Source organism: Echiichthys vipera, assembly GCF_963691815.1.
Source record: "Echiichthys vipera genome assembly, chromosome: 12".
Lineage (NCBI taxonomy): Eukaryota > Metazoa > Chordata > Actinopteri > Perciformes > Trachinidae > Echiichthys > Echiichthys vipera.
In genome coordinates, this window is record NC_139837.1 from 2329025 (window position 1) to 2356239 (window position 27215).

Sequence of the window (27215 nt, forward strand, 5' to 3'; positions counted from 1 at the left end):
CTTCACTTGGGGTAAGGACTTATCCCTACCTGGAGTAAGCAACTCACCGGTCTCATACATCCGCGATGTACGGGTTTAAGTCAAGATGAGCTCAAACTTTTGGTCCGTTCACACACAAATGTCTTGCATCACATACTCCAAACAACATCAATAAGGTCACCCAAGACATAATACATTAGATTTCTGATATGTTTGTATGTTGTTAGTTCGTTAGCACATATATTCAAACTGGAACGATACAGAGAAGATTAGCACGGCGCCTGCGCGAGGATGACACGCAAATCCGGGATGCGTTCCTTATTTCTGGGGGGGCAGTAGCTCAGTCCATAGGTGACTCGGCTGGGAACTGGAGGGTCGCTGGTTTGAGTCCCTGTGTGGACCATGAATGGAGCGTGGACTGGTGGATTGAGAGGTGGCAGCTCATCTCCTGGGCACCGAACCCCCAACTGCTCGGTGCGCTGGTCACTGGCAGCCCCCTCGCTCTGACATCTCTCCATTAATTGCATGTATATAGGTCCTGTTTGTGCGTGTGTGTGTGTGTGTGTGTAACATGAATAATAACAGAGTTTAAAAATTTAGTTTCCTCTTGCAGGATTAATAAAGTAATAATTCTTCTTCTTCTTTTGCTGTGTCTTAAATCGGTCGGTACAATTACCTGTAGTACACCGCAAAGTCAGGCGACACGGTGGAGTGGTGGTTAGTGTGTTTCAGGCCTGTGTGTGTGCTGTTGCGGGATTAATAAGTAATTCTTCTTCTTCTTTTACTCTAGTTGTGCTTTTAAAGACTTAAAAACTAAGTTGTAAAACTATATTGATATAAATATTCTTTGTTTTCTGATCTCATGTCAAAGAGCGTTCAAAGCTGTAAAACTGAATAGGGTTCATTATTCATCTTGTAGGTTATGTTGTTTGCCGTGACCCTACGTTTGAATCCCAGGATCAGTCGGCGCGCTCCGTTTATTCATGAAGCAGCTCATTGTCTTTTCCCCTCTGCGTGCGTTCGCCGGCCAACGTCGGATCGGAGCGCTCAGTTCGTCCAAGTTTGATCTCGCCCAGTGTGAAAAATGTGTTTTCCATGGACATTTCCGCCCTGATGGCTCCGGCTGTATCCATAAGCCTGCTGGCCTCTCCACCTCCCATTAAGCATAATGCGGGGTGGAAATGTCTCTCTTAACTCGCCGAGCACTTCTCAAATCCCTCAGAGACCAATAGCTGGAATGACAAATAGGAGGGCACGTCTGCGTGGCATTTAAGGCTGCTAACGAGATAAAGCGCCCGAGCTTGGCACCTCTCTCACCCGCTCGCTACTCCTCCGCCCCGCTTACTGTCATCTGCGCGGCTAAAGAGCTTTAGCGGCGAGGCCCCGTGAAGTGGGGGCCAGGAGCCAGCTTGGCTTTATCCCTCCCTTACCCCCTCTCCTCCTCCTCCTCCTCCTCCCGATCGCCCACCCCTTCCCTGCCTCAATTCCTCCCACCGTCGGCAGATAATTAAAAGTGCTGGGCTCGGTGCCCAAGTGGCTGAAGGCTATGAGTCACTCCCCCAAAGCCTGGAAGAATAAGGGATAAATCACCTGGGGGAGGAGGGCTGGCACCACTCTCTCCCCTCACACCTGGGTTCATTCGGGGGGACCCTATTACCAGGCCCTCCAATTACCCTGTCCCGCCAGCCTGAATTTATTTGTACCGCTCTCCCACCACCATAAAATTATAACTTTGCGTAATAATTTTTTGCCCGATGCAGTCCAACTCAAGGTTAATAGCTGCCGAGCTGACTTTGAGGAGGCTGAAGGATGCTGCCGCTACGATGCTCCTCTCCTCCTCCTCCCCACGCCCCCTCCTTTCATCCTCTTTCTTCAGCCTGTAAAAGTAGTACAGGGAAGGGGAGTGGAAGTGCCTAGCAGGAGTTATTGTCCAGTGCAAGCCCATTAATGGTCCCCCAAGGTGCTGTAAGTGTCTCTCTTATGGGAGAAACCACCATTAATTGTCTGATCAAACCTTGAGACCCTCACTGTTTTACTGCATCAGAGGCCCTGAACTGCATTCAATTGAGGGCCCTCGTAGAATAGATTTCCATCTAATAAAAAGAACTCAGTAAGACGGAGTTTCTATTAACTTCTTACGCATAAAAGTTAAGCTTGTTTGTGGAAGTTACATGCTGTAAAGTGTAGACAGCTGTTGATGAGTGTCCAAGTGCAGCCCAGGCCTCAGAGTTACACAGAGTCAAGGAAACCGCTAAGAACGTCTGGTGCCTTATGGCATATAGTATAGTAGTTGAGGTGTTACAGTTAAGTCAGGGCGCACTCACACTGTCCAACCGTACCGTGCCCCGGGATGTTACACGGCTAAAGTCTAGTTCGTTTGACCAGTGTGAGTGCAACCGTACCGCGCCTAGGATCGGTTCAGTTGCCGTCCACGGCCCGTTTGGGAGAGGTGGGCTTTAGTAAAGCACGTTTGCACGTGTACGAGCACGAGCGTGCGCACGTGTACGAGCACGAGGCCTACGGCGGTTCTGAGGTCATTTCCTGTGCGCCTGTTGGGACATAGAAAAAAGAAGGAGGGACCATGCGCGGACATTTCAAACAATGGCGGTGAAAGGTTCACGTTGGTGTGATGCGGAGGTGGAGTGTTTACTGCAGATTTGGTCGATGAAAAGATTCAAAAACAGTCGACAAGACGCACAAAAACTCAGAGGTCTACGGAAAGATCGTTTCCATCTGCTGCTCTCTGGTTTGCCTACATCATTCATTCATCAATCTTCAACCTCTTGTCCCTGTCGGGGTCGTGGGGGGCTGGAGCCGATCCCAGCTGACATCGGGCGTGAGGCGGGGTCCACCCTGGACAGGACGCCAGTCTATCACAGGACACATAGAGACGAACAGAGACAGACAACCATTCACACCTACGGGTGATTTAGAGTCATCAATGAACCGAACACCTGCACGTCTTTGGACTGTGGGAGGAAACCGGAGAACCCGGAGAAAACCCACGCAGACACGGGGACAACATGCAAATGTCTTATTTTTAGTGTGCACAGTTAAACCCCTTTCACAAGAGAGCTCTCTTGGATAACGCACCTCGCCCTCAGCCCTTTTTATCGGGGCCATTTGTCTAAAAAACAAAAGATGGAGTTCCTTTTTGTTGTACCTTCTCCTCTGACTCCTCCGACACGTCATTTACAGACTCCCACGAATCCGACGCGGCTTCGTAAAGTGTCGTAATCGTCGCCGTAAAAGACCAAATCAAGATAAAAGTCTTCAGCCGTATGAAGTTGACGGGGAGGGGAGAGAGAATCAAAGAGATGCCTGCCTTCAAATTACGTTTGCTGTCATATTAAAAAGAGGAACCATCTTCTTTTTCAGGACGGGAACCGAGCGGAGCTTTGAACTGCGGTTGGCGTGCGTGCGTGCGCGTGTGTGTGCGGAGGGAGGGAGGTGCGCGCAGTGTTTTAACTCCAGCTTCACCCTCAACACATCTCTCCTCTCTGTCTCTGCTCTTCTTCCAGATCCACATCATTGACTTTGATGATGAGAATAACATCATTAATAAGAACGTCCTTCTGCACCAAGCTGGGGAGATATGGCACATTGGCGCCAGTCCTGCAGATAAGGCTGTGCTCACCACCTGCTATAACAAAAGTGAGTCCCACTGTTTCCTTCTGTCTCCGGCGCCGTTCATTGCGCTTTATGCAGCGTGTCTTTTTATTTCTTTCTCTTTTTGCATCTATTTTATCTTGCTTTTCTGTTTGTCTCTCCCATCCGACGACCTCATGGCGTTTAGCTGAGAGTCATAACACGTGATTGTTCTTTAACTGGTGATCAATATAAGCCGGCGTGTCTTCACAGGTCCGACAGCACCGACTGCGTTAGAAGTCGTGTTCGGACCCTAATGGAATCAATACTAATGTGCGGACACGATGACCCACATGAGGGATTAGAGCAGCGGCTGCAAGAGTCACTGTCAGGCAGGAGGAAATCTTTGAAGGTCACGCGCACGATCCTCGCACGGCAGCTGGATTCTCGCAATCACGCGGACTCACGCAAGATTTGCAGGATCACATATTCAATTCAATTCAATTCAATTTTATTTACAGTGCCAAATCATAACCAAAGTTATCTCAGGACACTTTACAGAGTAGGTAAAGACCACACTCTGTGACTTATTCATGATTTACAGAGACCCAACAATTCCCCCGTAGAGTACGGTGGCGTTGAAAACCTTCACTATAACAGACAGGAACGTCAGACAGACCCAGCTCTGTGGAGGACGCACATCTGTCTGCACCGGAGAGAGGAAGAGAAGGAGAGAGAGAGAGAGAGAAAAGACGGACAGATGGACAGAGAGAGACACACTTCCAGTAACTATAATAACATCTATAATAATGTGAATATGACTTATTAATACAGCAGAACAGTAGAAACAAGCACAGCTAAGGTGATAGATTATAACAGCAGCAGGAAGCGTCATGCAGGACCACGGCAGCAGGCACCACCACCATCAGCAGAGACCTGCACACAGGACCACGGCAGCAGGCACCACCACCATCAGCAGAGACCTGCACACAGGACCACGGCAGCAGGCACCACCACCATCAGCAGAGACCTGCACACAGGACCACGGCAGCAGGCACCACCACCATCAGCAGAGACCAGCACACAGGACCACTGCAGCAGGCACCACCACCAGGCCTATAGCAGCCGAATTAAGCAGAACAAAATTAGCTTAAAAAAACCCTAGCTGTAAGATTTATCAAAAAGGAGATGAACCCTGAACCTGTTTGTTCCTATGGACGGCACTTTTACACGTGTGTGTGTGTGTGTGTGTGTGTGTGTGTGTGTGGTGTGTGTGTGTGTGTGTGGGTGTGTGTGTGTGTGTGTTCTTAGACACCAATTAAGAGTTTCGATCCTGACAGTCATGACACTTCTGCCAGTGCCTCAGATTGCGTCACAGGAGCGCGGTGGACCTTTGAGCCCAGATACCCCCCCTCCCTGATTCAACAACCCTCCATCCCCTCGCCCCCGGCTCTCTCTCCCCTCTGTCTTCTCGCTCTGTCAGCTGAGTTCTGCACGCTCGAGTTCACAGGATGACAGCCACTCTGGACCAGACTGCAGCTCAAACGGCCCACTATGCACCGCTGCGCACACAACACGCTCCCACGCGAAAATACATACATACAAGCATACAAAAGTGCGTTCGTATAGCGCTTCCACGCCGCCTCCCACTGGCACTCCAGCATGCGAGCGAGAAAGGGCTTTTGTTCAAGATGATTGCTTGCCCACTTACTCCAAGTGCAAGGTTGTCTAAAACCACTCAAGAGCCTGTGGACTCGCACCGCGTTGCTTTTTAATTTGACAAATAGGCCCAACGCCAGTGTTTCATAGCCTAACGCCTGCCCACACACTGTCAATATCTACACCAAAAAGAAATTAGGCTCCCTCTGTTTTCTCTCTGCCCATTTTTCCTCTCTCTCTCTCTCTCTCTCTCTCTCTCTCTCTCTCTCTCCCTCTCTCTCCGTGATTGGTTATGCCCTCCAGCCTCAAACTTTTAGTCCAATTACTGTATCAGGTCTACATTTACTCCACTGGTTCCAATTAGCAGCTCTGGTGTGGATGTGCCAAAATAACTCATTTGTGATGTGGATTTTGGGGAAAAGTGCATCCACATCACCGCATTAGCGCCTGTCCAACACACACACACACACACGAACACACGCACAAACACGAACACACACACTGTACTCTTACAATCTCTAAATGTGCGTGTGTGTGTGTGTGTGTTGTCTCCCTGCAGCGAGCGACAGCAGGGTGGTGTCCTGCGCGGCGGTATGGCGCATGCCCACCGATTGGGACACAGGAAGCCATGAGTCACCTGACGACTCCACCCACAACCCCCAAACCCTGGAGCTGCTCTGTCACCTAGACGACAGCGCCCACAGCAACGCTGCCTGGTAGGTGTTGCTGGGGAACGGCCACCGTCGTACCACAAGTGACGCAAGTGCAGTTATTCTTTTGATCCACAGTTGTCTGCGCTGCGTATTTGTAGGGTGGAGTATGGGACGTATATGTGTGGACTACAGGACACCTAGTTACTCACAGGGTCCCAATGAACTTCCAACAGAAGCATGAAGGAAGGTCTTTGTGACATTAGATTCAGATTTGGTTTGTGTATTTTAAACAGGACCTATTGTGCTTTTGCGTCTTTTCTGACCTATAAAAGTACCGTATCTCCGCACTATAAGGCGCATAGAATAGACGCTACAGTCGACACTGGGGTTACGCTAAGGACCACCTCTAAATTTATTGATGTTAAGTTTGCGTGCTAGCACGAGTAGCATCCAGCTGCAGACCCGGAGCACAAGCCCCTCACTTGGAAGAAAAACCTTTTGCGTCACTTCCGTCAAGCAAGGGGCTTGTGTCAAGTGAGGGGCTTGTGTCAAGTGAGGGGGTTGTGTCAAGTGGGGGGCTTGTGCTCCGGGTCTGCAGCTGGACAGTATCGTGCTAGCGCTGTTGCCTTCAGTGGAACAGTGATCGTACGGACTCTTCTACTTGCTGCTCTCTGTTCAACAACCCACTGTTGGAGTTTGTCCTCCAGCTGCAGCCGTCTCGCTCTGTTCCCTCTAAACTCTGTTTAGTCTTCTTTACTCGGCGCAGGTCGTCTTGTTGCTTCCTCCACTTCGGCACCATTGATTGGTTCATGTTCAACTCTCTGGCTGCTGCTCTATTCCCGTGTTCTACTGCGTGACTAATGGCCTTGAGTGTAAACTCTGCGTCGTAAGCGTGTCTCTTAACAGGAGCCATTTTGGGCTCTTTACACAAACACACACATGGAAATGAAACGGCACGCTTCACGCAGTCGTATATCTCAACATGCACAGCGCGTTACTTCTTCTACGGGGGAAAATAGAGTCGGAGGCTGCTCACCGTAGTTGGAGACCTGTTGTGGCTCAATATTGGTCCATATATAAGGAGCACCGGGTTATAAGGCGCACTGTCGGCTTTTGAGACATTTGAAGGTTTTTAGGTGCAACTTATAGTGCGGAGAATACGGTAGTTATAATGTTTTATAGTCATGTTTCATAAAACCAAAGCATCAAATAATGAAGTACCTGCAGTTAGCAAGCGCCCTGCGCCCGTCTAGCTGTGCTCAGCTCTGAACGCTAGCGTGTCGCTCGCTATCAGAGATTTCTTTGAATTTCCCCAAAAATTTTGTGCCACTTTCCGTGAAACGCATTTACACACAACTCGGTCCCATGCACGTGGCTCAGAGTCCAGGTCAGGAAACAGTCTCTTGGTCCGTCTCTGTCCTCTCGCGCAGCAGCACTGTTGTTGTTATGTGACGCTGCGGGGTCAGAGGTCGGACGTGGGGCCATGACACCATCGGTTAACTAAGTATGCGGTTTCATGGTGGCCAGTGGCTGAGTGGTTAGAGCAGTTGCCCCGTGTAAAGAGGCTGAAGGTCCTCGAGGCAGCGGCCGCGGGTTCGACTCCGATCTGCGGCCCTTTGCTGCAAGTCTGCCCCTCTCTCTCTCTCACCCCATTTCCTGTCTGTCATATAAAATAACGGCTTGAAGGGGCAAAAAATTGATCTTAAAGAAAAAACAAAACACATCCACACACACACGATTCAAAACTCTTGTCCGTCATTAAAGTTTTAGGTACTGGTTCGATTCCCTGCTTTTCTCGGATCCGTCAAAAGCTCTTTGACCGCTCGCCTTCTACAGGTCACGCAGTCATGTTCAGATGGATGATGATGACGAGGAGGGGGTGAAAGAGAGGGAGGGCGACAGTTTATGGATATAGAGGCAGAGAGGGAGGACAGCTCGGACCCTTCAGGTAGTCGAAATGCCAAATCCAAGTCACCGGCGGACGGGGAGGACAGCCGGGTTCCTCCAGTGCGAGAGAAGGAGCGAGAGAAGGAGCGAGAGAAGGAGCGAGAGATGGAGCGACAGCGTGTTTTCTCCTCTCCTCCATTGACCGTTCCACATCTCAGGTTGAAGCCTCGGCCCGATCCCTTTGTCTCACGGTCGGAGCTTTCGTGCACAATGCCTCGCCATAACTCACGTCTACCAGAATGAAAATCAATGGTCATTCCCCCTTTTTTTAGTCCGCTGTTCATCGGTCGCCTCATGATTGCGATCATCTTTAGAGGCGCCAATCCGTTAGCGTGCTGCACTCTGAAGCAGGTGTCTGCCAGGGTGAGATAAAGATTGAGAGGGAGCGAGGAAGATGGAGAGAAACTCACAAAGAAGAGCACAAAAGAGAGGTGGTGCAACTTGGTGTGTGTGTGTGTGCGTGTGTGTGTGTGTGTGTGTGTTTGTGTGTCCGTGTTTGTGTGTCCGTGTGTGTGTGCATGTGTGTGTCAGAGGGCAGGTCAGGCAAGGCTGCTGGGTAAAGATTGATTGCTGTGGGCTCCACCATCTTAACACCCTGAGAGCTGTAACCCTCACAAGGGTAGTGTGTGTGTGTATGTGTGTGTGTGCGTGTGTGTGTGTGTATGCGTGTGTGTGTGTGTGTGTGTGTGTGTGTGTGTATGTGTGTGTTTGTGGTGGGAGTGTGCAATTGGTGCTGTGAAGCTTGTAGCCTATGCTGTTCACTATTGGCTCCCCTAGATGGATGACTTTGGTCTGCTGCCCACCTCCTCCATCTCTCTTACACACACACACACACACACACACACACACACACACACACACACACACACACACACACACACAAATAATACTGGCAGCTTGCACCAGCCTGTGTACATGTGTGTGTTTGTGTGTGTGTGAGCAGACAAAGAGTAAAGAGATTGGAGTCCGTACTTTTATGAGGCTTTTTGTGCGTTTCATGTGTGTGTGTGTGTTTGTTCACCTGCTCATGTGTGTGTGTGTGTGTGTGTTTGTGTGTGTGTGTGTGTGTGTGTGTTTGCGTCCACTGTAGCGTGTCTGCCAGTGTGTAGCCGTCACACTTCATGTGTGTGTGTGTGTTGTCCGGTAGCTTGTGTCCCTCCTCTCCCACTAACAATAAGACTTTCTCCTCCATTGTTTGGATGAGCAAACATTTGAACTCTGTCCTTTTTGTGAAGTGAGTCTGAAAGGAAACGTCTGCAAAACCAAGAAGAAGAACCAACAAGCAAAACACATGTGTTTCTTTAGCTCATGGCTGCTGCTTCTTCTTCTTCTTCTTCTTCTTTTTGTTGTTGCTCTTCTTCTTCTTCTTCTTCTTCTTCTTCTTCTTGTTCTTGTTCTTCTTCTTCGTCGTCCTAGTCGTCCTCGTCTTCATGTCCTTCCTTTTGTTCTTGCTCTTCTTCTTCTTCTTCTTCTTCTTCTTCTTCTTCTTCTTCTTCTTCTTCTTCTTCTTCTTCTTCTTCTTCTTCTTCTTCTTCTTCTTCTTCTTCTTCTTCTTCTTCTCGTTCTTCTTGTTCTTCTTCTTCTCGTTCTTCTTCTTCTTCTTCTTCTTCTTCTCGTTCTTCTTCTTCTTCTTCTTCTTCTTCTCGTTCTTCTTGTTCTTCTTCTTCTCGTTCTTCTTCTTCTCGTTCTTCTTGTTCTTCTTCTTCTTCTTCTCGTTCTTCTTGTTCTTCTTCTTCTCGTTCTTCTTCTTCTTCTTCTTCTTCTTCTTCTCGTTCTTCTTCTTCTTCTTCTTCTTCTTCTTCTTCTTCTTTTTGTTGTTGCTCTTCTTCTTCTTCTTCTTCTTCTTCTTCTTCTTCTTCTTCTTCTTCTTCTTCGTCGTCCTCGTCCTTGTCGTCCTAGTCGTCCTCGTCTTCATGTCCTTCCTTTTGTTCTTGCTCTTCTTCTTCTTCTTCTTCTTCTTCTTCTTCTTCTTCTTCTTCTTCTTCTCGTTCTTGTTCTTGTTCTTGTTCTTGTTCTTCTTCTTCTTCTTCTCGTTCTTGTTCTTCTTCTTCTTGTTCTTCTTCTTCTTCTTCTTCTTCTCGTTCTTGTTCTTCTTCTTCTTGTTCTTCTTCTTCTCCTCGTTCTTCTTCTTCTTCTTCTCGTTCTTCTTCTTCTTGTTCTCGTTCTTCTTCTTCTTCGCCGTCATTGCAGTCGTCGTCCTCGTCGTCGTCCTCGTCGTCTTTTCCTTCTTTTTGCTCTTGCTGTTGTTCTTGCTCTTGTTCTTCTGCTTCTTTTGGTTTTTCTTCTTCTTTGTCGTCCTCGTCGCCTTCTTTTTGTTTGTTTTGTTCTTTCTGTTCTTGCTCTTCTTCTTCTTCTTCATCTTTGTCTTCTTCGTCTTCTACTTGTTCTTCTTCCTGCTCTTTTTGTTGTTGTTGTTGTTCTTCTTCTTCTTCTTCGTCGTCCTCGTCGCCTTCTTCTTCTTCTTCTCCATCATCGTCGTCGTCTTCTTTTTGTTCTTGTTCTTCGTCTTCTTCTTCTACTTCTTCTTATTCTTCCTCTTTTTGTTTTTGCTCTTCTTCTTCTTCTTCTTCTTAGCACATGTTTTGACTCCTAGAGGACACTTTAACACACATTTTGGCTCCTAGAGGACACTTTAGCACACGTAAAGGCTTCTGGAGGGCACTTTATCACACATTTTGGCTCCTAGAGGGCACTTTAGCACACGTTTAGGTTCCTAGAGTTTACTTTAGCACATGTTTTGGCTCCTAGAGGGCACTTTAGTACACATTTTGGCTCCTAGAGAGCACTTTAGCACACATTTTGGCTCCTAGAGGACACTTTAGCACATGTTTAGGCTCCTAGAGGGCACTTTAGCACATGTTTAGGCTCCTAGAGGGCACTCTAGCACATGTTTAGGCTCCTAGAGGGCACTCTAGCACATGTTTTGGCTCCTAAAGGGCACTTTAGCACATGTTTAGGCTCCTAGAGGGCACTTTAGCACACATTTTGGCTCCTAGAGGGCACTCTAGCACACATTTTGGCTCCTAGAGGGCACTTTAGCACATGTTTAGCCTCCTAGAGGACACTTTAGCACATGTTCTGGCTCCTAGAGGGCACTTTAGCACATGTTTTGGCTCCTAGAGGACACTTTAGCACACGTTTAGGTTTCTAGAGTTCACTTAAGCACATATTCTGGCTCCTAGAGTTCACTTTAGCACACGTTTTGGCTCCTAGAGGGCACTTTAGCACATGTTTAGGCTCCTAGAGGACACACCATGTTAGCTCTATTATGCTAATAAAATAGTCGCACTTTCACAATGACTTGTAGTATAACAGTGGCCCACCATCCATCGGCTAATCGACCACTGCTTGCTCGACTGTTTTGGGGTCAGCCCTATTAAATATTCTGTTATAAAACCATTAATCATCTGTTACCGAGGGCAAATATCGTGTTATAATAACATTAACATTAATTTAAGTAAATATCCGATCACCGTATATCCGACAAATACACGACGCATCACCTCATCACCACAATGCATTCCGCGTTTCCCAAGACGGCGCCATTTGTGAAACGCGTTGTGCTTAAATCTTACCCAGAAGGAGCAAAGACACGTACACACACACTCTGTTTGTGTTGGCTTTCTATATAAGGGGCTGGGATTAAACTCATATGGATGCAAAGCACAGCAAAGAGGGGCGGCAATGTGGTGAGCGAGAGCCATAGAGAGAAACCGAGGGAGAGAGAGAAGTGCGGATCTATGTCCCAGACTTAGATATATGGGGCTGTAAAACCTCCATAGCTCTCAACGACAGTATTTACATACCGCTCCAGTTGCCAGCTTGTCGCGGAGCTCAAGGTCAAATGCACATAACTTATATTCTTCTAGGAGAGGACGCCAACATGAGATACTGTACACACTGTCTCTGCCTCTCCCTCTTGCTCTCTCCTTTATGTGAAATAATTGATACTATAGGGGAGCGTACAGTGTGTAAATCTCAAAGTGGTGAGTATATTTTAATTGGTCCTATGGTGTGCTGATTTATGTGTTTGGGAGTGTGTGTGTGTGTGTGTGTGTGTGTGTGTGTGAGATAGAGCGAAGGAGAGGTGGTGTGTGACGTGCTGCGGTCTCCATCTATAAGGTCCGTGAGCTGCAGTTAGTTGCCCCACTAAGCTCTGTGTGTACTTGTGTAAATCATGTTGCGGGGGGATGCCGGCCACTTTGTTAGGTACACCTGTCCGACTGCTTTCGACGCAGATATCTAACCAACGAATCACATGGCAGCAACTCAATGCATTCAGGCGTGGTCAAGACGAGCTGCTGAAGGTCAAACCAGCATCAGAATGGAGAGGAAAGGTGATTTAAGTGATTTTTATATGTGGCGTGGTTGTTGGTACTGGTTTAAAGATGGAGAACGGTCCGAAAAAGACTAAATATCCAGTGAGCAGAAGTTCTCTTGGCTGAAATGCTCGGTTTGCTTTGAAGACGATGGTCAGACCGGTTCGAGCTGATAAAAAGGCAACAGTTCCTCAAATATCCACGCGTTAAAGCCAACGTATGCAGAAAAGCATCTCTGAACGCACTGCCACACCAGGTGTCACCCCCATCAATCACTTTAGCACACGTTTTGGCGCCTAGAGGGCACTTTAGCACACGTGTAGGCTCCTAAAGGGCACTTTAGCACACGTGTAGGCTCCTAAAGGGCACTTTAGCACACGTTTAGGCTCCTAGAGGGCACTTTAGCATGTGTTTTGGCTCCTAGAGGACACTTTAGCACACATTTAGGCTCCTAAAGGGCACTTTAGCACACGTGTAGGCTCCTAGAGGGCACTTTAGCACACGTGTAGGCTCCTAAAGGGCACTTTAGCACACGTGTAGGCTCCTAGAGGGCACTTTAGCACACATGTAGGCTCCTAAAGGGCACTTTAGCACACGTTTAGGCTCCTAGAGGGCACTTTAGCATGTGTTTTGGCTCCTAGAGGACACTTTAGCACACATTTAGGCTCCTAAAGGGCACTTTAGCACACGTGTAGGCTCCTAGAGGGCACTTTAGCACACGTGTAGGCTCCTAGAGGGCACTTTAGCACACGTGTAGGCTCCTAGAGGGCACTTTAGCACATGTTTTGGCTCCTAGAGGACACTTTAGCACACGTATAGGTTCCTAGAGGACACTTTAGCACACATTTAGGCTCCTGGAGGGCACTTTAGCACACGTTTAGGCTACTAGAGGGCACTTTAGCACATGTTTTGGCTCCTAGAGGGCACTTTAGCACATGTTTAGGCTCCTAGAGGGCACTTTAGCACACATGTAGGCTCTTAAAGGGCACTTTAGCACACGTTTAGGCTCCTAGAGGGCACTTTAGCATGTGTTTTGGCTCCTAGAGGACACTTTAGCACATGTTTAGGCTCCTAGAGGGCACTTTAGCACACATTTAGGCTCCTGGAGGGCACTTTAGCACACGTTTAGGCTACTAGAGGGCACTTTAGCACATGTTTAGGCTCCTAGAGGGCCCTTTAGCACACGTTTAGGCTCCTCGAGGACCCTTTAGCACACGTTTAGGCTTCTAGAGGGCACTTAAGCACACGTTTTGGCTCCTTGAGGACACTTAAGCACATGTTTAGGCTCCTAGAGGACACTTTAGCACATGTTTTGGCTCCTAGAGGACACTTTAGCACACGTATAGGTTTCTAGAGGACATTTTAGCACATGTTGAGGATCCGAATGGGCAATTTAGCACACGTTTATGTTCTTAAAGGGCACTTTAGCAAACATTTAGGCTCCTAGAGGGCACTTTAGCACACTTTTATGCTCCTAGAGGGCACTTTAGCACACGTTTAGGCTCCTAGAGGGCACTTTAACACATGCTTTGGCTCCTAGAGGGCACTTTAGCACATGTTTTGGCTCCTAGAGGACACTTTAGCACATGTTTTGGCTTTCAACAAACGCATTCAATCACAGTCAAATATAATAATGTAAGAAAAAGAGTTTGTCCAGGTTGTTGTGTGTAGGTTTATTTAAGGGTGCAGCCTTGATTTGGTTTCATTTAAGCTTCAGCTGAATTTATGTTTACACGTCTGCACAGAATGAGATCTGGGTTTTAATCTCCCATCTTTTACGGGGTAAAGTAAGTTGTGTACGTAGGAGATGGCTTCATGGCCGGTGTTAAAAGAGTTTCAATGACTTTCAATGTGCATTATTGTAATAAGACAGACTTAAAAAAATAAACCTGTCCTTTAAGGGGAGGGTCAATCTCAAGGCGATGAATGTAATTCCCAAGTTGTAATGTGGTGTCCTCTTAGTGAGAAGAGGATGTTAGTGTGTTATGTTGAGTGTGTGTGTGTGTGTGTGTGTGTGTGTGTGTGTGTGTGTGTGTGTGTGTGTGTGTGTGTGTGTGTGTGTGTGTGTGTGTGTGTGTGTGTGTGTGTGTGTGTGTGTGTATCCAAAGCCCATGACTTCCTGCTCCTCAGGAGGGCAGTAAAAGCCGCCCCTCAGCAGTCATGAATTTACAGCCCTTATAAACACCACTCCACTCTCCCTCCTCCACCTCCCTCCCTCCCTCCTTCCCTCATCCTCTCAGTGCTCCACCTTTCCTAATAGGACTACGCATATTTGAGACTTGGATTAAAACCATAAGCAAACCTCAACTTTGTGTCCCCTCCCTCGCGCCGTCATTCCTTTTATCTCCCTGGAACACACTCTTTAACTCAGGCTCTCTCTAAAACACCGGCATTGTTGCTTCTGCTTCGAGTCGACAAACGAGTTCAAGAAACCCGAGTCGTCTAATGGATGAACTCCTTAAATAAACGCCATCGTTGCGTAAACCTCCGATGACAGCAGCTTTAGAGCGCTGACGGGCTCAGACATCAGCACCTCTGTGACATTTTACATCCTTTAACCCAGATTTAGACAGATTCTTTTTTCTCTCCAGCTGAAAAGCCACTAAATCAAAACCCTTAACAAGCATAGAGCAGCTTTTCTTTTTATCACACGTTTATGCTCCTAGAGGGCACTTTAGCACACGTTGAGGCTCTTAAAGGGCACTTTAGCACACGTTTAGGCTCCTGGAGGACACTTTAGCACACGACTTGGCTCCTAGAGGGCACTTTAGCACATATTTAGGCTCCTGGAGGACACTTTAGCGCATGTTTTGGTTCCTAAAGGACACTTTAGCACATGTTTTGGCTCCTAGAGGACACTTTAGCACACGTTTTGGCTCCTAGAGGGCACTTTAGCGCATGTTTTGGCTCCTAGAGGGCACTTTAGCGCATGTTTTGGCTCCTAGAGGGCACTTTAGCACACGTTTAGGCTCCTAGAGGGCACTTTAGCACATGTTTAGGCTCCTAGAGGGCACTTTAGCACATGTTTAGGCTCCTAGAGGGCACTTTAGCACATGTTTTGGCTCCTAGAGGGTACTTTAGCACACGATTTGGCTCCTAGAGAGCACTTTAGCACATGTTTTGGCTCCTAGAGGGCACTTTAGCACATGTTTAGGCTCCTAGAGGGTACTTTAGCACATGTTTAGGCTCCTAGAGGGCACTTTAGCACACGTTTCGGCTCCTAGAGGTCACTGTAGCACACGTTTTGGCTCCTAGAGGGCCCTTTAGCACATGTTTTGGCTCCTAGAGGGCACTTTAGCGCATGTTTTGGCTCCTAGAGGGCACTTTAGCACATGTTTTGGCTCCTAGAGGGCACTTTAGCACACGTTTAGGCTCCTAGAGGACACTTTAGCACATGTTTAGGCTCCTAGAGGACACTTTAGCACATGATTTGGCTCCTAGAGGGCACTTTAGCACATGTTTAGGCTCCTAGAGGGTACTTTAGCACACGATTTGGCTCCTAGAGGGCACTTTAGCACATTTTTAGGCTCCTAGAGGGTACTCTAATACATGTTTTGGCTCCTAGAGGGCACTTTAGCACATGTTTTGGCTCCTAGAGGACACTTTAGCACACGTTTTGACTCCTAGAGGGCACTTTAGCACATGTTTTGGCTCCTAGAGAGCACTTTAGCACACGTTTAGGCTCCTAGAGGACACTTTAGCACATGTTTAGGCTCCTAGAGGACACTTTAGCACATGATTTGGCTCCTAGAGGGCACTTTAGCACATGTTTAGGCTCCTAGAGGGTACTTTAGCACACGATTTGGCTCCTAGAGGGCACTTTAGCACATTTTTAGGCTCCTAGAGGGTACTTTAATACATGTTTTGGCTCCTAGAGGGCACTTTAGCACATGTTTAGGCTCCTAGAGGACACTTTAGCACATGATTTGGCTCCTAGAGGGCACTTTAGCACATGTTTAGGCTCCTAGAGGGTACTTTAGCACACGATTTGGCTCCTAGAGGGCACTTTAGCACATTTTTAGGCTCCTAGAGGGTACTTTAATACATGTTTTGGCTCCTAGAGGGCACTTTAGCACATGTTTAGGCTCCTAGAGGGTACTTTAGCACATGTGTTGGCTCCTAGAGGGCACTTTAGCACACGACTTGGCTCCTAGAGGGCACTTTAGCACATGTTTAGGCTTCTAGAGGGTACTTTAGCACATGTTTTGGCTCCTAGAGGGCACTTTAGCACACGACTTGGCTCCTAAAGGACACTTTAGCACATGTTTTGGCTCCTAAAGGACACTTTAGCACACGTTTTGGTTCCTAGAGGACACTTTAGCACACGTTTAGGCTCCTAGAGGGCACTTTAGCACACGTTTTGGCTCCTAGAGGGCCCTTTAGCACATGTTTTGGCTCCTAGAGGGCACTTTAGCGCATGTTTTGGCTCCTAGAGGACACTGTAGCACACGTTTTGGCTCCTAGAGGGCCCTTTAGCACACGTTTAGGCTCCAAAGGGCACTTTAGCACACGTTTAGGCTCCTAGAGGTCACTGTAGCACACGTTTTGGCTCCTAGAGGGCCCTTTAGCACATGTTTTGGCTCCTAGAGGGCACTTTAGCGCATGTTTTGGCTCCTAGAGGACACTGTAGCACACGTTTTGGCTCCTAGAGGGCCCTTTAGCACATGTTTTGGCTCCTGGAGGGCACTTGAGCACATGGTTTGGCTCCTAGAGGACACTGTAGCACATGATTTGGCTCCTAGAGGGCACTTTAGCACATGTTTAGGCTCCTAGAGGGTACTTTAGCACACGATTTGGCTCCTAGAGGGCACTTTAGTACATTTTTAGGCTCCTAGAGGGTACTCTAATACATGTTTTGGCTCCTAGAGGGCACTTTAGCACATGTTTTGGCTCCTAGAGGACACTTTAGCACACGTTTTGACTCCTAGAGGGCACTTTAGCACATGTTTTGGCTCCTAGAGGGCACTTTAGCACACGTTTAGGCTCCTAGAGGACACTTTAGCACATGTTTAGGCTCCTAGAGGACACTTTAGCACATGATTTGGCTCCTAGAGGGCATCTTAGCACATGTTTAGGCTCCTAGAGGGTACTTTAGCACACGATTTGGCTCCTAGAGGGCACTTTAGCACATTTTTAGGCTCCTAGAGGGTACTTTAATACATGTTTTGGCTCCTAGAGGGCACTTTAGCACATGTTTAGGCTCCTAGAGGACACTTTAGCACATGATTTGGCTCCTAGAGGGCACTTTAGCACATGTTTAGGCTCCTAGAGGGTACTTTAGCACACGATTTGGCTCCTAGAGGGCACTTTAGCACATTTTTAGGCTCCTAGAGGGTACTTTAATACATGTTTTGGCTCCTAGAGGGCACTTTAGCACATGTTTAGGCTCCTAGAGGGTACTTTAGCACATGTGTTGGCTCCTAGAGGGCACTTTAGCACACGACTTGGCTCCTAGAGGGCACTTTAGCACATGTTTAGGCTTCTAGAGGGTACTTTAGCACATGTTTTGGCTCCTAGAGGGCACTTTAGCACACGACTTGGCTCCTAAAGGACACTTTAGCACATGTTTTGGCTCCTAAAGGACACTTTAGCACACGTTTTGGTTCCTAGAGGACACTTTAGCACACGTTTAGGCTCCTAGAGGGCACTTTAGCACACGTTTTGGCTCCTAGAGGGCCCTTTAGCACATGTTTTGGCTCCTAGAGGGCACTTTAGCGCATGTTTTGGCTCCTAGAGGACACTGTAGCACACGTTTTGGCTCCTAGAGGGCCCTTTAGCACATGTTTTGGCTCCTGGAGGGCACTTGAGCACATGGTTTGGCTCCTAGAGGACACTTCAGCACACGTTTTGGCTCCAAAGAGCACTTTAGCACACGTTTAGGCTCCAAAGGGCACTTTAGCACACGTTTAGGCTCCTAGAGGTCACTGTAGCACACGTTTTGGCTCCTAGAGGGCCCTTTAGCACATGTTTTGGCTCCTAGAGGGCACTTTAGCGCACGTTTTGGCTCCTAGAGGGCACTTTAGCACATGTTTTGGCTCCTAGAGGGCACTTTAGCACACGTTTAGGCTCCTAGAGGACACTTTAGCACATGTTTAGGCTCCTAGAGGACACTTTAGCACATGTTTAGGCTCCTAGAGGGTACTTTAGCGCACGATTTGGCTCCTAGAGGGCACTTTAGCACATTTTTAGGCTCCTAGAGGGTACTTTAATACATGTTTTTGCTCCTAGAGGGCACTTTAGCACATGTTTAGGCTCCTAGAGGACACTTTAGCACATGATTTGGCTCCTAGAGGGCACTTTAGCACACGATTTGGCTCCTAGAGGGCACTTTAGCACATTTTTAGGCTCCTAGAGGGTACTTTAATACATGTTTTGGCTCCTAGAGGGCACTTTAGCACATGTTTAGGCTCCTAGAGGGTACTTTAGCACATGTTTTGGCTCCTAGAGGGCACTTTAGCACACGACTTGGCTCCTAGAGGGCACTTTAGCACATGTTTAGGCTCCTAAAGGACACTTTAGCACATGTTTTGGCTCCTAAAGGACACTTTAGCACACGTTTTGGTTCCTAGAGGACACTTTAGCACATGTTTTGGCTCCTAAAGGGCACTTTAGCACATGTTTTGCACACGTTGCACATCTTTAGAGCGCTGACGGGCTCAGACATCCGAACCTTCAGCACCTCTGTGACATTTCACATCCTTTAACTCAGATTTAGACAGGTTCTTTTTTCTCTACTACACTAAATCAAAACCCTTAACAAGCATAGAGCAGCTTTGCCAGGCCAGGGTGATGTTTAGCTTATAGCCGGGTCTCTGACTGAAGGGCTGCTTTTAAAGTCGACAGGACTCAGAGTTAAAAGCGGCGCTGTCTCACCCGGGCTGCGTCCTCTTTCTCATCCCATGTCGTCGTGTCTGCGTCTGTGTCTGCAGAGCTGCTAAGAAGAATACAAGTGATCAATTCAACGCCAGGGGAAGTATTAAGCAACAGTTTGGGCTCCTTTGTGTCAGGTCTGGTTGGGTCCCTACGGCCTCACGCACAGAATACATATTTTAAAGTAGAGCACAGTGGAGAATCACAGCTCCGAGGAGCATGCAGCGAGGATCGATACTCTGCAGAAAGCAGTATGCAGGGAGGAATCAAAGCTGAGTATGCGGTGAAAGCTACCACTCCTTAAACGCCACTGAGGCAACCCCGTATCCCCCCGCTGCGTTTGAACACTTGATTGACAGAATCGGGCCGCTGGATTTGCCAATAAGTAGCCCGGGCCATACGTGCAGAAATCGGCCGTATACTTGTCACTCTGCAGAGCAATTCATTTATTTTTCAAACTGAGTTATTTGAGCTTTTACACAACAGAACAAAGACACACAGAAACACTCAGGACCATAGTCCAAGGATTCGGCGTCGGGCGTAAAAACTCTAAATAAGGAGCTAAACTGCTCTAGTCTCTGTTTCTACATCCAGTTCTAAGAAGGTGTGAAAAGTCTCTCAGGCCGCCCTCCCACTGTGCCTCCGTCCCGTGCCCCGTGCTTTAGGGTCCTTGTCCCCCCTCCAGGCCCGTTTGTACTCACACTACCTGGGCCTCGGAGAATGCTTCTTGCTGCCTATACGTCATCACGCCGTAACACGTCACACGCATTGATGACGTCATGGCGATGCGTGGCTTTGTTTCCAGATCTTTCCGTAGACCTCGGAGTTTTTGTGCGTCTTGTCGACTGTTTTTGAATCTTTTCATCGACCAAATCTGCAGTAAACACTCCACCTCCGCATCACACCAACGTGAACCTTTCACCGCCATCGTTTGAAATGTCCGCGCATGGTCCCTCCTTCTTTTTTCTACGTCCCAACAGGCGCACAGGAAATGACCTCAGAACCGCCGTAGGCCTCGTGCTCGTACACGTGCGCACGCTCGTGCTCGTACATGTGCAAACGTGCTTTACTAAAGCCCACCTCTCCTAAACGGGCCGTGGACGGCAAGCGTGCCACTCCTAGACGCAGTACGGTTGCACTCACACTGGTCAAAGGAACCAGACTTTAGCCGTGAAACGTGCTTGGGCACGGTACGGGTGGACAGTGGGAGCGCGCTCTGAGACACTGGTACCATGGCTCCTGAGAGTATTGCAGCAGCTTCTTGGATTGTGTTGGCATGACAATATAAGACAGTGTTGTCGGCATATAGTTCATTCTTTCATCTTCAACCGCTCTTCCTTGTCGGGGTCGCGGGGGGCTTGTGTCAAATATATGAATATGTACAATTCAGAACAAGTTTACTAACATTTAACCTATAACAATGTGTAACAATTAATAATTAAAGTGTTCTTGTTGTCACTGTTCATGCAGTTACATGCATCCACACACTGCATTTGCAGACACGACTCTTAAATGCATGCAGATGTTTAAAACTGGTGTGATGTTGTACAGGGTGCTGTCTTCAGCAGTCATGTGAGATCTGACCAACAGACCCCCCTCCCCCGGTCTGCAGCGTGTGAGCGTGTTGGACCAGCATCTGCACTCTAATTGACTGTGACTTTGTGCTTTTGTTTGCGTGTCTTTGTGTATTTACAGCGTGCTGTGGGAGCCCATGGGGGACGGCAAGCGTGTGATTTCATTGGCTGATAACCATGCACTACTCTGGGACCTGCAGGAGAGCTCCACACAGGCCACGGTAAGATACACACACGCACACACACACACACAGAGGACATACAGTAAGCCACAGTGCATTCGCAGACACACACCGTATCACACAATAGCTAACTCATTATTTGATAACCACCGTATCGTCTTGTTGTTATCAGACGCACACATCCTCTCTCTGCGACAACAGAGTGGGTCCACTATTCATTCTGTCTCACACACTCACACACCTACACACACTTGGATACGCACACACAGTATCTGGGCAGGTTTCTAATGTTTAATATCACACTGGTCAAGACTCTCCTGTAGTGATAGCAGTGAAAATACTCTATTACAAGTCAAAGCCCTGAATTTAAATGTTACTCAAGAGAAAGTACAGAAGCATTATGAGCAAAATATACCTTTACTCCAGGTAGGGAGTGAGTCCTTACCCCAAGTGAAGGAGTTCAAGTACCCCGGGATCTTGTTCCCGAGTGAGGGGACGATGGAGCGTGAGTTTGGCCGGAGAATCGGAGCAGCGGGGGCGGAGCTGCAGTCGCTCTACCGCACCGTTGTGACGAAAAGAGAGCTGAGGAAGGCAAAGCTCTGGATCTACCGCTCAGTCCTGGTTCCTACCCTCACCTGTGGTCATGAAAGCTGGGTCAGGACCCAAAGAACCAGGTCACGGGTACAAGTGGCCGAAATGTGTTTCCTCAGGAGGGGGGCTGGAGTCTCCCTTAGAGAGAGGGGGAGAAGTTCAGCATCCGTGAGGAACTCGGAGTAGAGCCGCTGCTCCTTTGCGTTGAAAGGAGCCAGTTGAGGTGGTTCAGGATCATCTGGTAAGGATGAACCCTGGGCGCCTCCCTAGGTAGGTGTTCCAGGCACGTCCAGCTGGGAGGAGGCCTCGGGGAAGACCCAGGACCAGGTGGAGAGATTAGATCTCCACACTGACCTGGGAACGCCTCAGGATCCCCCAGTTAGAGCTGGTTAATGTGGCCCGGGAAAGGGAAGTTTGGGGTCCCCTGCTAAAGCTGCTGCCCCCGAGACCTGACCCCTGGATAAGTGGATGAAGATGAGATGAGAAGATGATGAGGATATAGATAGATTAATAGCATTTTGTTGCATCATTTCTCATGAGCATGATTTAAAAATATAAAGTAAAACGTGTGATATTTCCCAGGAACGGGGGCAGAGATGTTGTCGGTGATGTCCGAGAGCTGAACTCATTCATACTCAGTTCTGTTTTATTCCTATAGTGCAAAAATAACATACAGTAATGGTCTCCGTAGGACTTCAGATGAATGGATCCTTATGTAACTGGTGTGGAAAGTACTAAAGCGTGTCCTAATGCAGGACGAAGAGGCCCTTCACCGTAGAATTCCTGTCTCCAACCGGCCGCTTTTTGCAATTAGGATTCCCATTATGTGTTTAAGACTCAAGATAATGATGTGCCTGTGTGTGTGTGTGTGTGTGTGTGTGTGTGTGTGTGTGTGTGTGTGTGTGTGTGTGTGTGTGTGTGTGTGTGTGTGTGTGTGTGTGTGTGTGTGTGTGTGTGTGTGTGTGTGTGTGTGTGTGTGTGTGTGTGTGTGTGTGTGTGTGTGTGTGTGTGTGTGTGTGTGTGTGTGTGTGTGTGTGTGTGTGTGTGTGTGTGTGTGTGTGTGTGTGTGTGTGTGTGTGTGTGTGTGTGTGTGTGTGTGTGTGTGTGTGTGTGTGTGAGAGGATGAAGTAATATCCTATAGTGGTGAACCAGCTCAAGGTTTGTGTGTGTGTATGTGTGTGTGTTAATCTGATCTCAGTAAACTGTCCCTTTAGAAAAATTCAGTCTTGATAAGTACATGCATATACTCACCCGTCTCTATCTGAGGGCCCGTCCACACGTTTTCCTGTAACCGCACAACTTTAGTATCGTTTTGCCCGACCATCCACACAGCAGCCGGCGTTATCGGAGCCTGAAAACAGGATCTTTCGAAACCAGGTCCCAGAGTGGGAAGATTTAACAAACGCCCCCACGGTGTTGTGGTCTGGACGGTGAAACCTCAAGATAATTTTTTTGGCAGTTTTTCAAGCCTTTATTTTATAGGACAGACAGGAAATAGGGTGAGAGAGAAGGGGAGAGACTTGCAGCAAAGGGCCGCAGGTCGGAGTCGAACCCCTGGCCGCTGTCTCGGAGACCTTCAGCCTCTTTACATGGGACAAATGCTCTTACCACTGTGCCAGTGGCCGCCATGAAACCCCTGGTTAAACCTCTAACCCCGGGGCGTCACATAACAACAACAGTGCCTCTGCGTGAGAGGACAGAGACGGACCCAGAGACTGTTTACTGAACTGGACTCTGAGCCACATGCATGGGACTGAATGAGGCCCAGCACAGATGTCTCCCTTTTCCCTGATGCTCTGAATAAGGAGCTAAACTGCTCTAGGCTCTGTTTCTAAATCCAGTTCTAAGAAGCTGTGAAAAGTCTCTAAATGTAGTGAGAAAGTGGCGCCTGGGAGTGCTTTGGGACGGGGAAGGGGCTCCCAGCAGCCCCCTCTGCTCAGTGAGGACACTAACTGCAGAGTGAAGGGGCTCCCAGCAGCCCCCTCTTCTCAGTGAGGACACTAACTGCAGAGTAAAGGGGCTCTCAGCAGCCCCCTCTGCTCAGTGAGGACACTAACTGCAGAGTGAAGGGGCTCCCAGCAGCACCCTCTGCTCAGTGAGGACACTAACTGCAGAGTGAAGGGGCTCCCAGCAGCCCCCTCTGCTCAGTGAGGACACTAACTGCAGAGTGAAGGGGCTCCAAGCAGCCCCCTCTGCTCAGTGAGGACACTAACTGCAGAGTGAAGGGGCTCCCAGCAGCCCCCTCTGCTCAGTGAGGACACTAACTGCAGAGTGATGGGGCTCCCAGCAGCACCCTCTGCTCATTGAGGACACTAACTGCAGAGTGATGGGGCACCCAGCAGCCCCCTCTGCTCAGTGAGGACACTAACTGCAGAGTGAAGGGGCTCCCAGCAGCCCCCTCTGCTCAGTGAGGACACTAACTGCAGAGTGATGGGTGCATCAGAGTCCAGAACAGCACCAAAGTCTCCACTAAGACCAGAACCAGGGACACGTTTGTCTCTAGGATGGAGGAGGATTTGGAGAGAAACTCTCCGGTGTTTGGATTCTCCACAGCGTCTCCCCGTCTCTTCTTCTCCGTTGTTGGTGTGTTTTTGTGGCAGTTACAGCGCCACCTCCAGGCCTGGCATGGGTACTACAGCGTTTGGAGTCTGTTTACCTGGTTTCATGTGGACGCAGAGACGTACCCTCAGTATCTCCTTGTCAGTGTGTGCCTCTTAGGGATGTTGTCGATTAATTGATTATTGAATATCCATTCACACATCGACCAATGTTCGATTCCCAAAGATGAGTTTTCTGTTTCTGTTTCCAGAGAATGCAGTTATTAATATTCCTGCCAGGCAGTTTGAGAAGCACGCAGTGTAAATACTGGATTGTGGAGAGGTTCGGCATGTTCCCGCTCAGCTCCTGCTCTTACAGAACATCGCCTTAGAGCAACGTTTGTGCCTGGTTGGATATTAGCTTCAAGCTAGCCTTGTTCTCTCTGTGTTGACAGTTTCCAGCTCTCTTTGCAAAATGAAGTTGGGAAAAGTTTTGTAAGTTTCTTTATTACTTTATGCACGCGGACCTTTCCTCTCGGGCTACATGTGTACTATGTACATCTTTAAAAATCCCTGAAAAAGCAGTTTTAGCTCGTGCATTTTACATAATTCATCTACCTTTACAAACATCTTTACACATAATGTGACGTACTGTCACGTTCACGTCAAGTTGGAACTTGTCTTGGAGTAGATAATAAATAAATAAATAAATAAAACTATCCCCAAAGCAACAGTTTGCCTTTCTTGGACTGTGACGTCCATATGGAGAATGACAGGAGCCTCCACATTGGTGTATACAGAAAACCCACTCACACAGATCAATATCTACTGTTGACTGACTCCCACCACCCCCTGGAACACGAGCTCGGAGTTATCAGAACACTGCAACACAGAGCTGATAACGCACCCACCAGCTCACAGGCCCAAGGGGAAGAACGCCAGCACCTGAGAGGCGCCCTCACAACCTGTGACTCCCCCAGCTGGACCTTTGTGAACACGGCAGCTGCTTCCAGAAAGAAAACCAAACCAAAGAAAACAAGAGAAACAACAGAGTCTGTGTATGTGGCTGGGGTATCAGAGACTAGGGGCGCACTCACACTGTCCATCCGTACCGTGCCCAAACAGGTTTTACGGGTAAAGCCTAGTTCGTTTGACCAGTGTGAGTGCAACCGCTCTGCGCCTAGCTGCGGCCAGCTGGTCGTCCACAGCCCGTTTGGGAGAGGTGGGCTTCAGTAAAGCACGTTTGCACGTGTACGAGCACGAGCGTGCGCACGTGTACGAGCACGAGGCCTACGGCGGTTCTGAGGTCATTTCCTGTGCGCCTGTTGGGACGTAGAGAAAAGAAGGAGGGACCATGCGCGGACATTTCAAACAATGGCGGTGAAAGGTTCACGTTGGTGTGATGCGGAGGTGGAGTGTTTACTGCAGATTTGGTCGATGAAAAGATTCAAAAACAGTCGACAAGACGCACAAAAACTCAGAGGTCTACGGAAAGATCTGGAAACAAAGCCACGCATCGCCATGACGTCATCAATGCGTGTGACGTGTTACGGCGTGATGACGTATAGGCAGCAAGAAGCATTCTCCGAGGCCCAGGTAGTGTGAGTACAAACGGGCCTGGAGGGGGGGACAAGGACCCTAAAGCACGGGGCACGGGACGGAGGCACAGTGGGAGTGCGCCCTGACTGTCACGACTCCCTGTTTGTGTCCCTTCAAATTAAAAGCCCTCCCGGCTTTTAGTCCAGCCGCCTGCTCTGCTGTGATTTTGTGACTTTAGCATGAAGTGACGATCACGCCACTTCTAAAATTCGTCTTTTCTGTTCTGTCAGTACAAACGTTGCATTCTTAAGTTGGTCGGGAACACGACCGGAGTCATGCTAAAGCTACATGTGGCGGCGCTGCTACACACGAAGCTAACCCCAAGGGTCCAACAGCTCCACCTGTTGGACAGTTTTAAACACACCGTTAAACAACCCGATACTCAGCGCCTGTAACTGGCATTCGTTCTGCTCGTAATCAATTCAGTGTCTGTTTGTGTAGCGTGTGTGTGTGTGTGTGTGTGTGTGTCCTGCGCCATGACCCCAGTGTGCAGTCGAGTTGGACCGCGGATGCGTGGGGGTTTGCCGATTCCGTTCTCCCACACCAATGCTGGACAACACGGCTATTAAATCCTGTATCCAGGGAGAAGGAGCGAGGTGAAAAGTAACGGTGAGGAAGAAGTATAATGAGAAAGGGAGGATGGAGAAAGAGGGAGCGAAGGAGGAGAGATGGAGATGAGGAGGGAGAGAGATGGAGATACGGATAAGGGAACCGCTCGATGAGGAGAAAGGGAGTGAAAAAGAGGAGAGAGAGCTTGGCAGCCAAGACAAATTCCTCCCGTACTGATGAGAATGCTAATCTCCCTCCCTCCCTCCCTCCTTTCATCCCACTCTCCTCTCTCCCGCTCCCTCGATCTGTCAGAGGGTGATGTGTTCATCTCAAGCCGTGTCCAGCTGCAGTGTGGATGTGGCTCTCGCTCTCGAGGGCCTGGCTAGATTAGCGCGTGAGTGTGTGTGTACGCATATATGAAAGGGGATCATGTGCATAAGCTTACGAGTGTTCATTGTTTGATGGAAGGCTTGTAGAGAGAGAGAGAGAGAGAGAGAGAGAGAGGGAGAGAGAGAGAGTCATCTCTGCCGGCTCACAGCACACCCACACACCTTGTCCTGCACATCTGCTCACACACAAACACATGCGCGGACACACTCCTCGGGAGTCTAGAAAAAGGATAAATGCGCGGTGATTTGACAGATAGCTTTGCATTAGTGCCGCCTGCGTCCTAAATGAATGCGTCCCCCAGTGCCGTGTGCGCTGCCTTGTTAGGGCGCCTAATTTGGTTAGTGCTTTAATAAAGCTGGGAACCGGGGACGCACAAGGCTCCGGCTTTGCTGTTGCACCGCGCTGCAGAGAGGGAGAATTCAGGGACGATCACCAAATTTGGCAAACGAGTCACTTTGTGGAAAGATGCGTATGAGCATGTTGCTGTAGATGGTGTTGGATGTAATGGAAGTCTGACTCTGAGCCCCTTTGGAAAGATGTGTATATTAACCCGGTACCTCTTGGTATATCTCATCTCATCTCATCTCGTCTTCAGCCTCTTATCCGGGGTCAGGTCTCAGGGGCAGCAGCTCCAGCAGGGGACCCCAAACTTCCCTTTCCCGAGCCACATTAACCAGCTCTAACTGGGGGATCCTGAGGCGTTCCCAGGCCAGTGTGGAGATCTAATCTCTCCACCTGGTCCTGGGTGTGAGTGCAACCGTACCGCGTCTAAGAGCGG

At 48.6% G+C, this 27215-nt stretch overlaps 1 protein-coding gene across 1 annotated transcript in view; it reads left to right on the plus strand.

The window, feature by feature from the left end:
- Nucleotides 1-27215, plus strand: part of eipr1 (EARP complex and GARP complex interacting protein 1) — a 60892-nt gene that overhangs the window by 6766 nt on the left and 26911 nt on the right. Inside the window, exons 3-5 of the mRNA XM_083923750.1 lie at nucleotides 3501-3633; nucleotides 5786-5942; nucleotides 20711-20810. Coding sequence (XP_083779876.1) covers nucleotides 3501-3633; nucleotides 5786-5942; nucleotides 20711-20810 — 390 coding nt within the window. The remainder of the gene's footprint in view (nucleotides 1-3500; nucleotides 3634-5785; nucleotides 5943-20710; nucleotides 20811-27215) is intronic.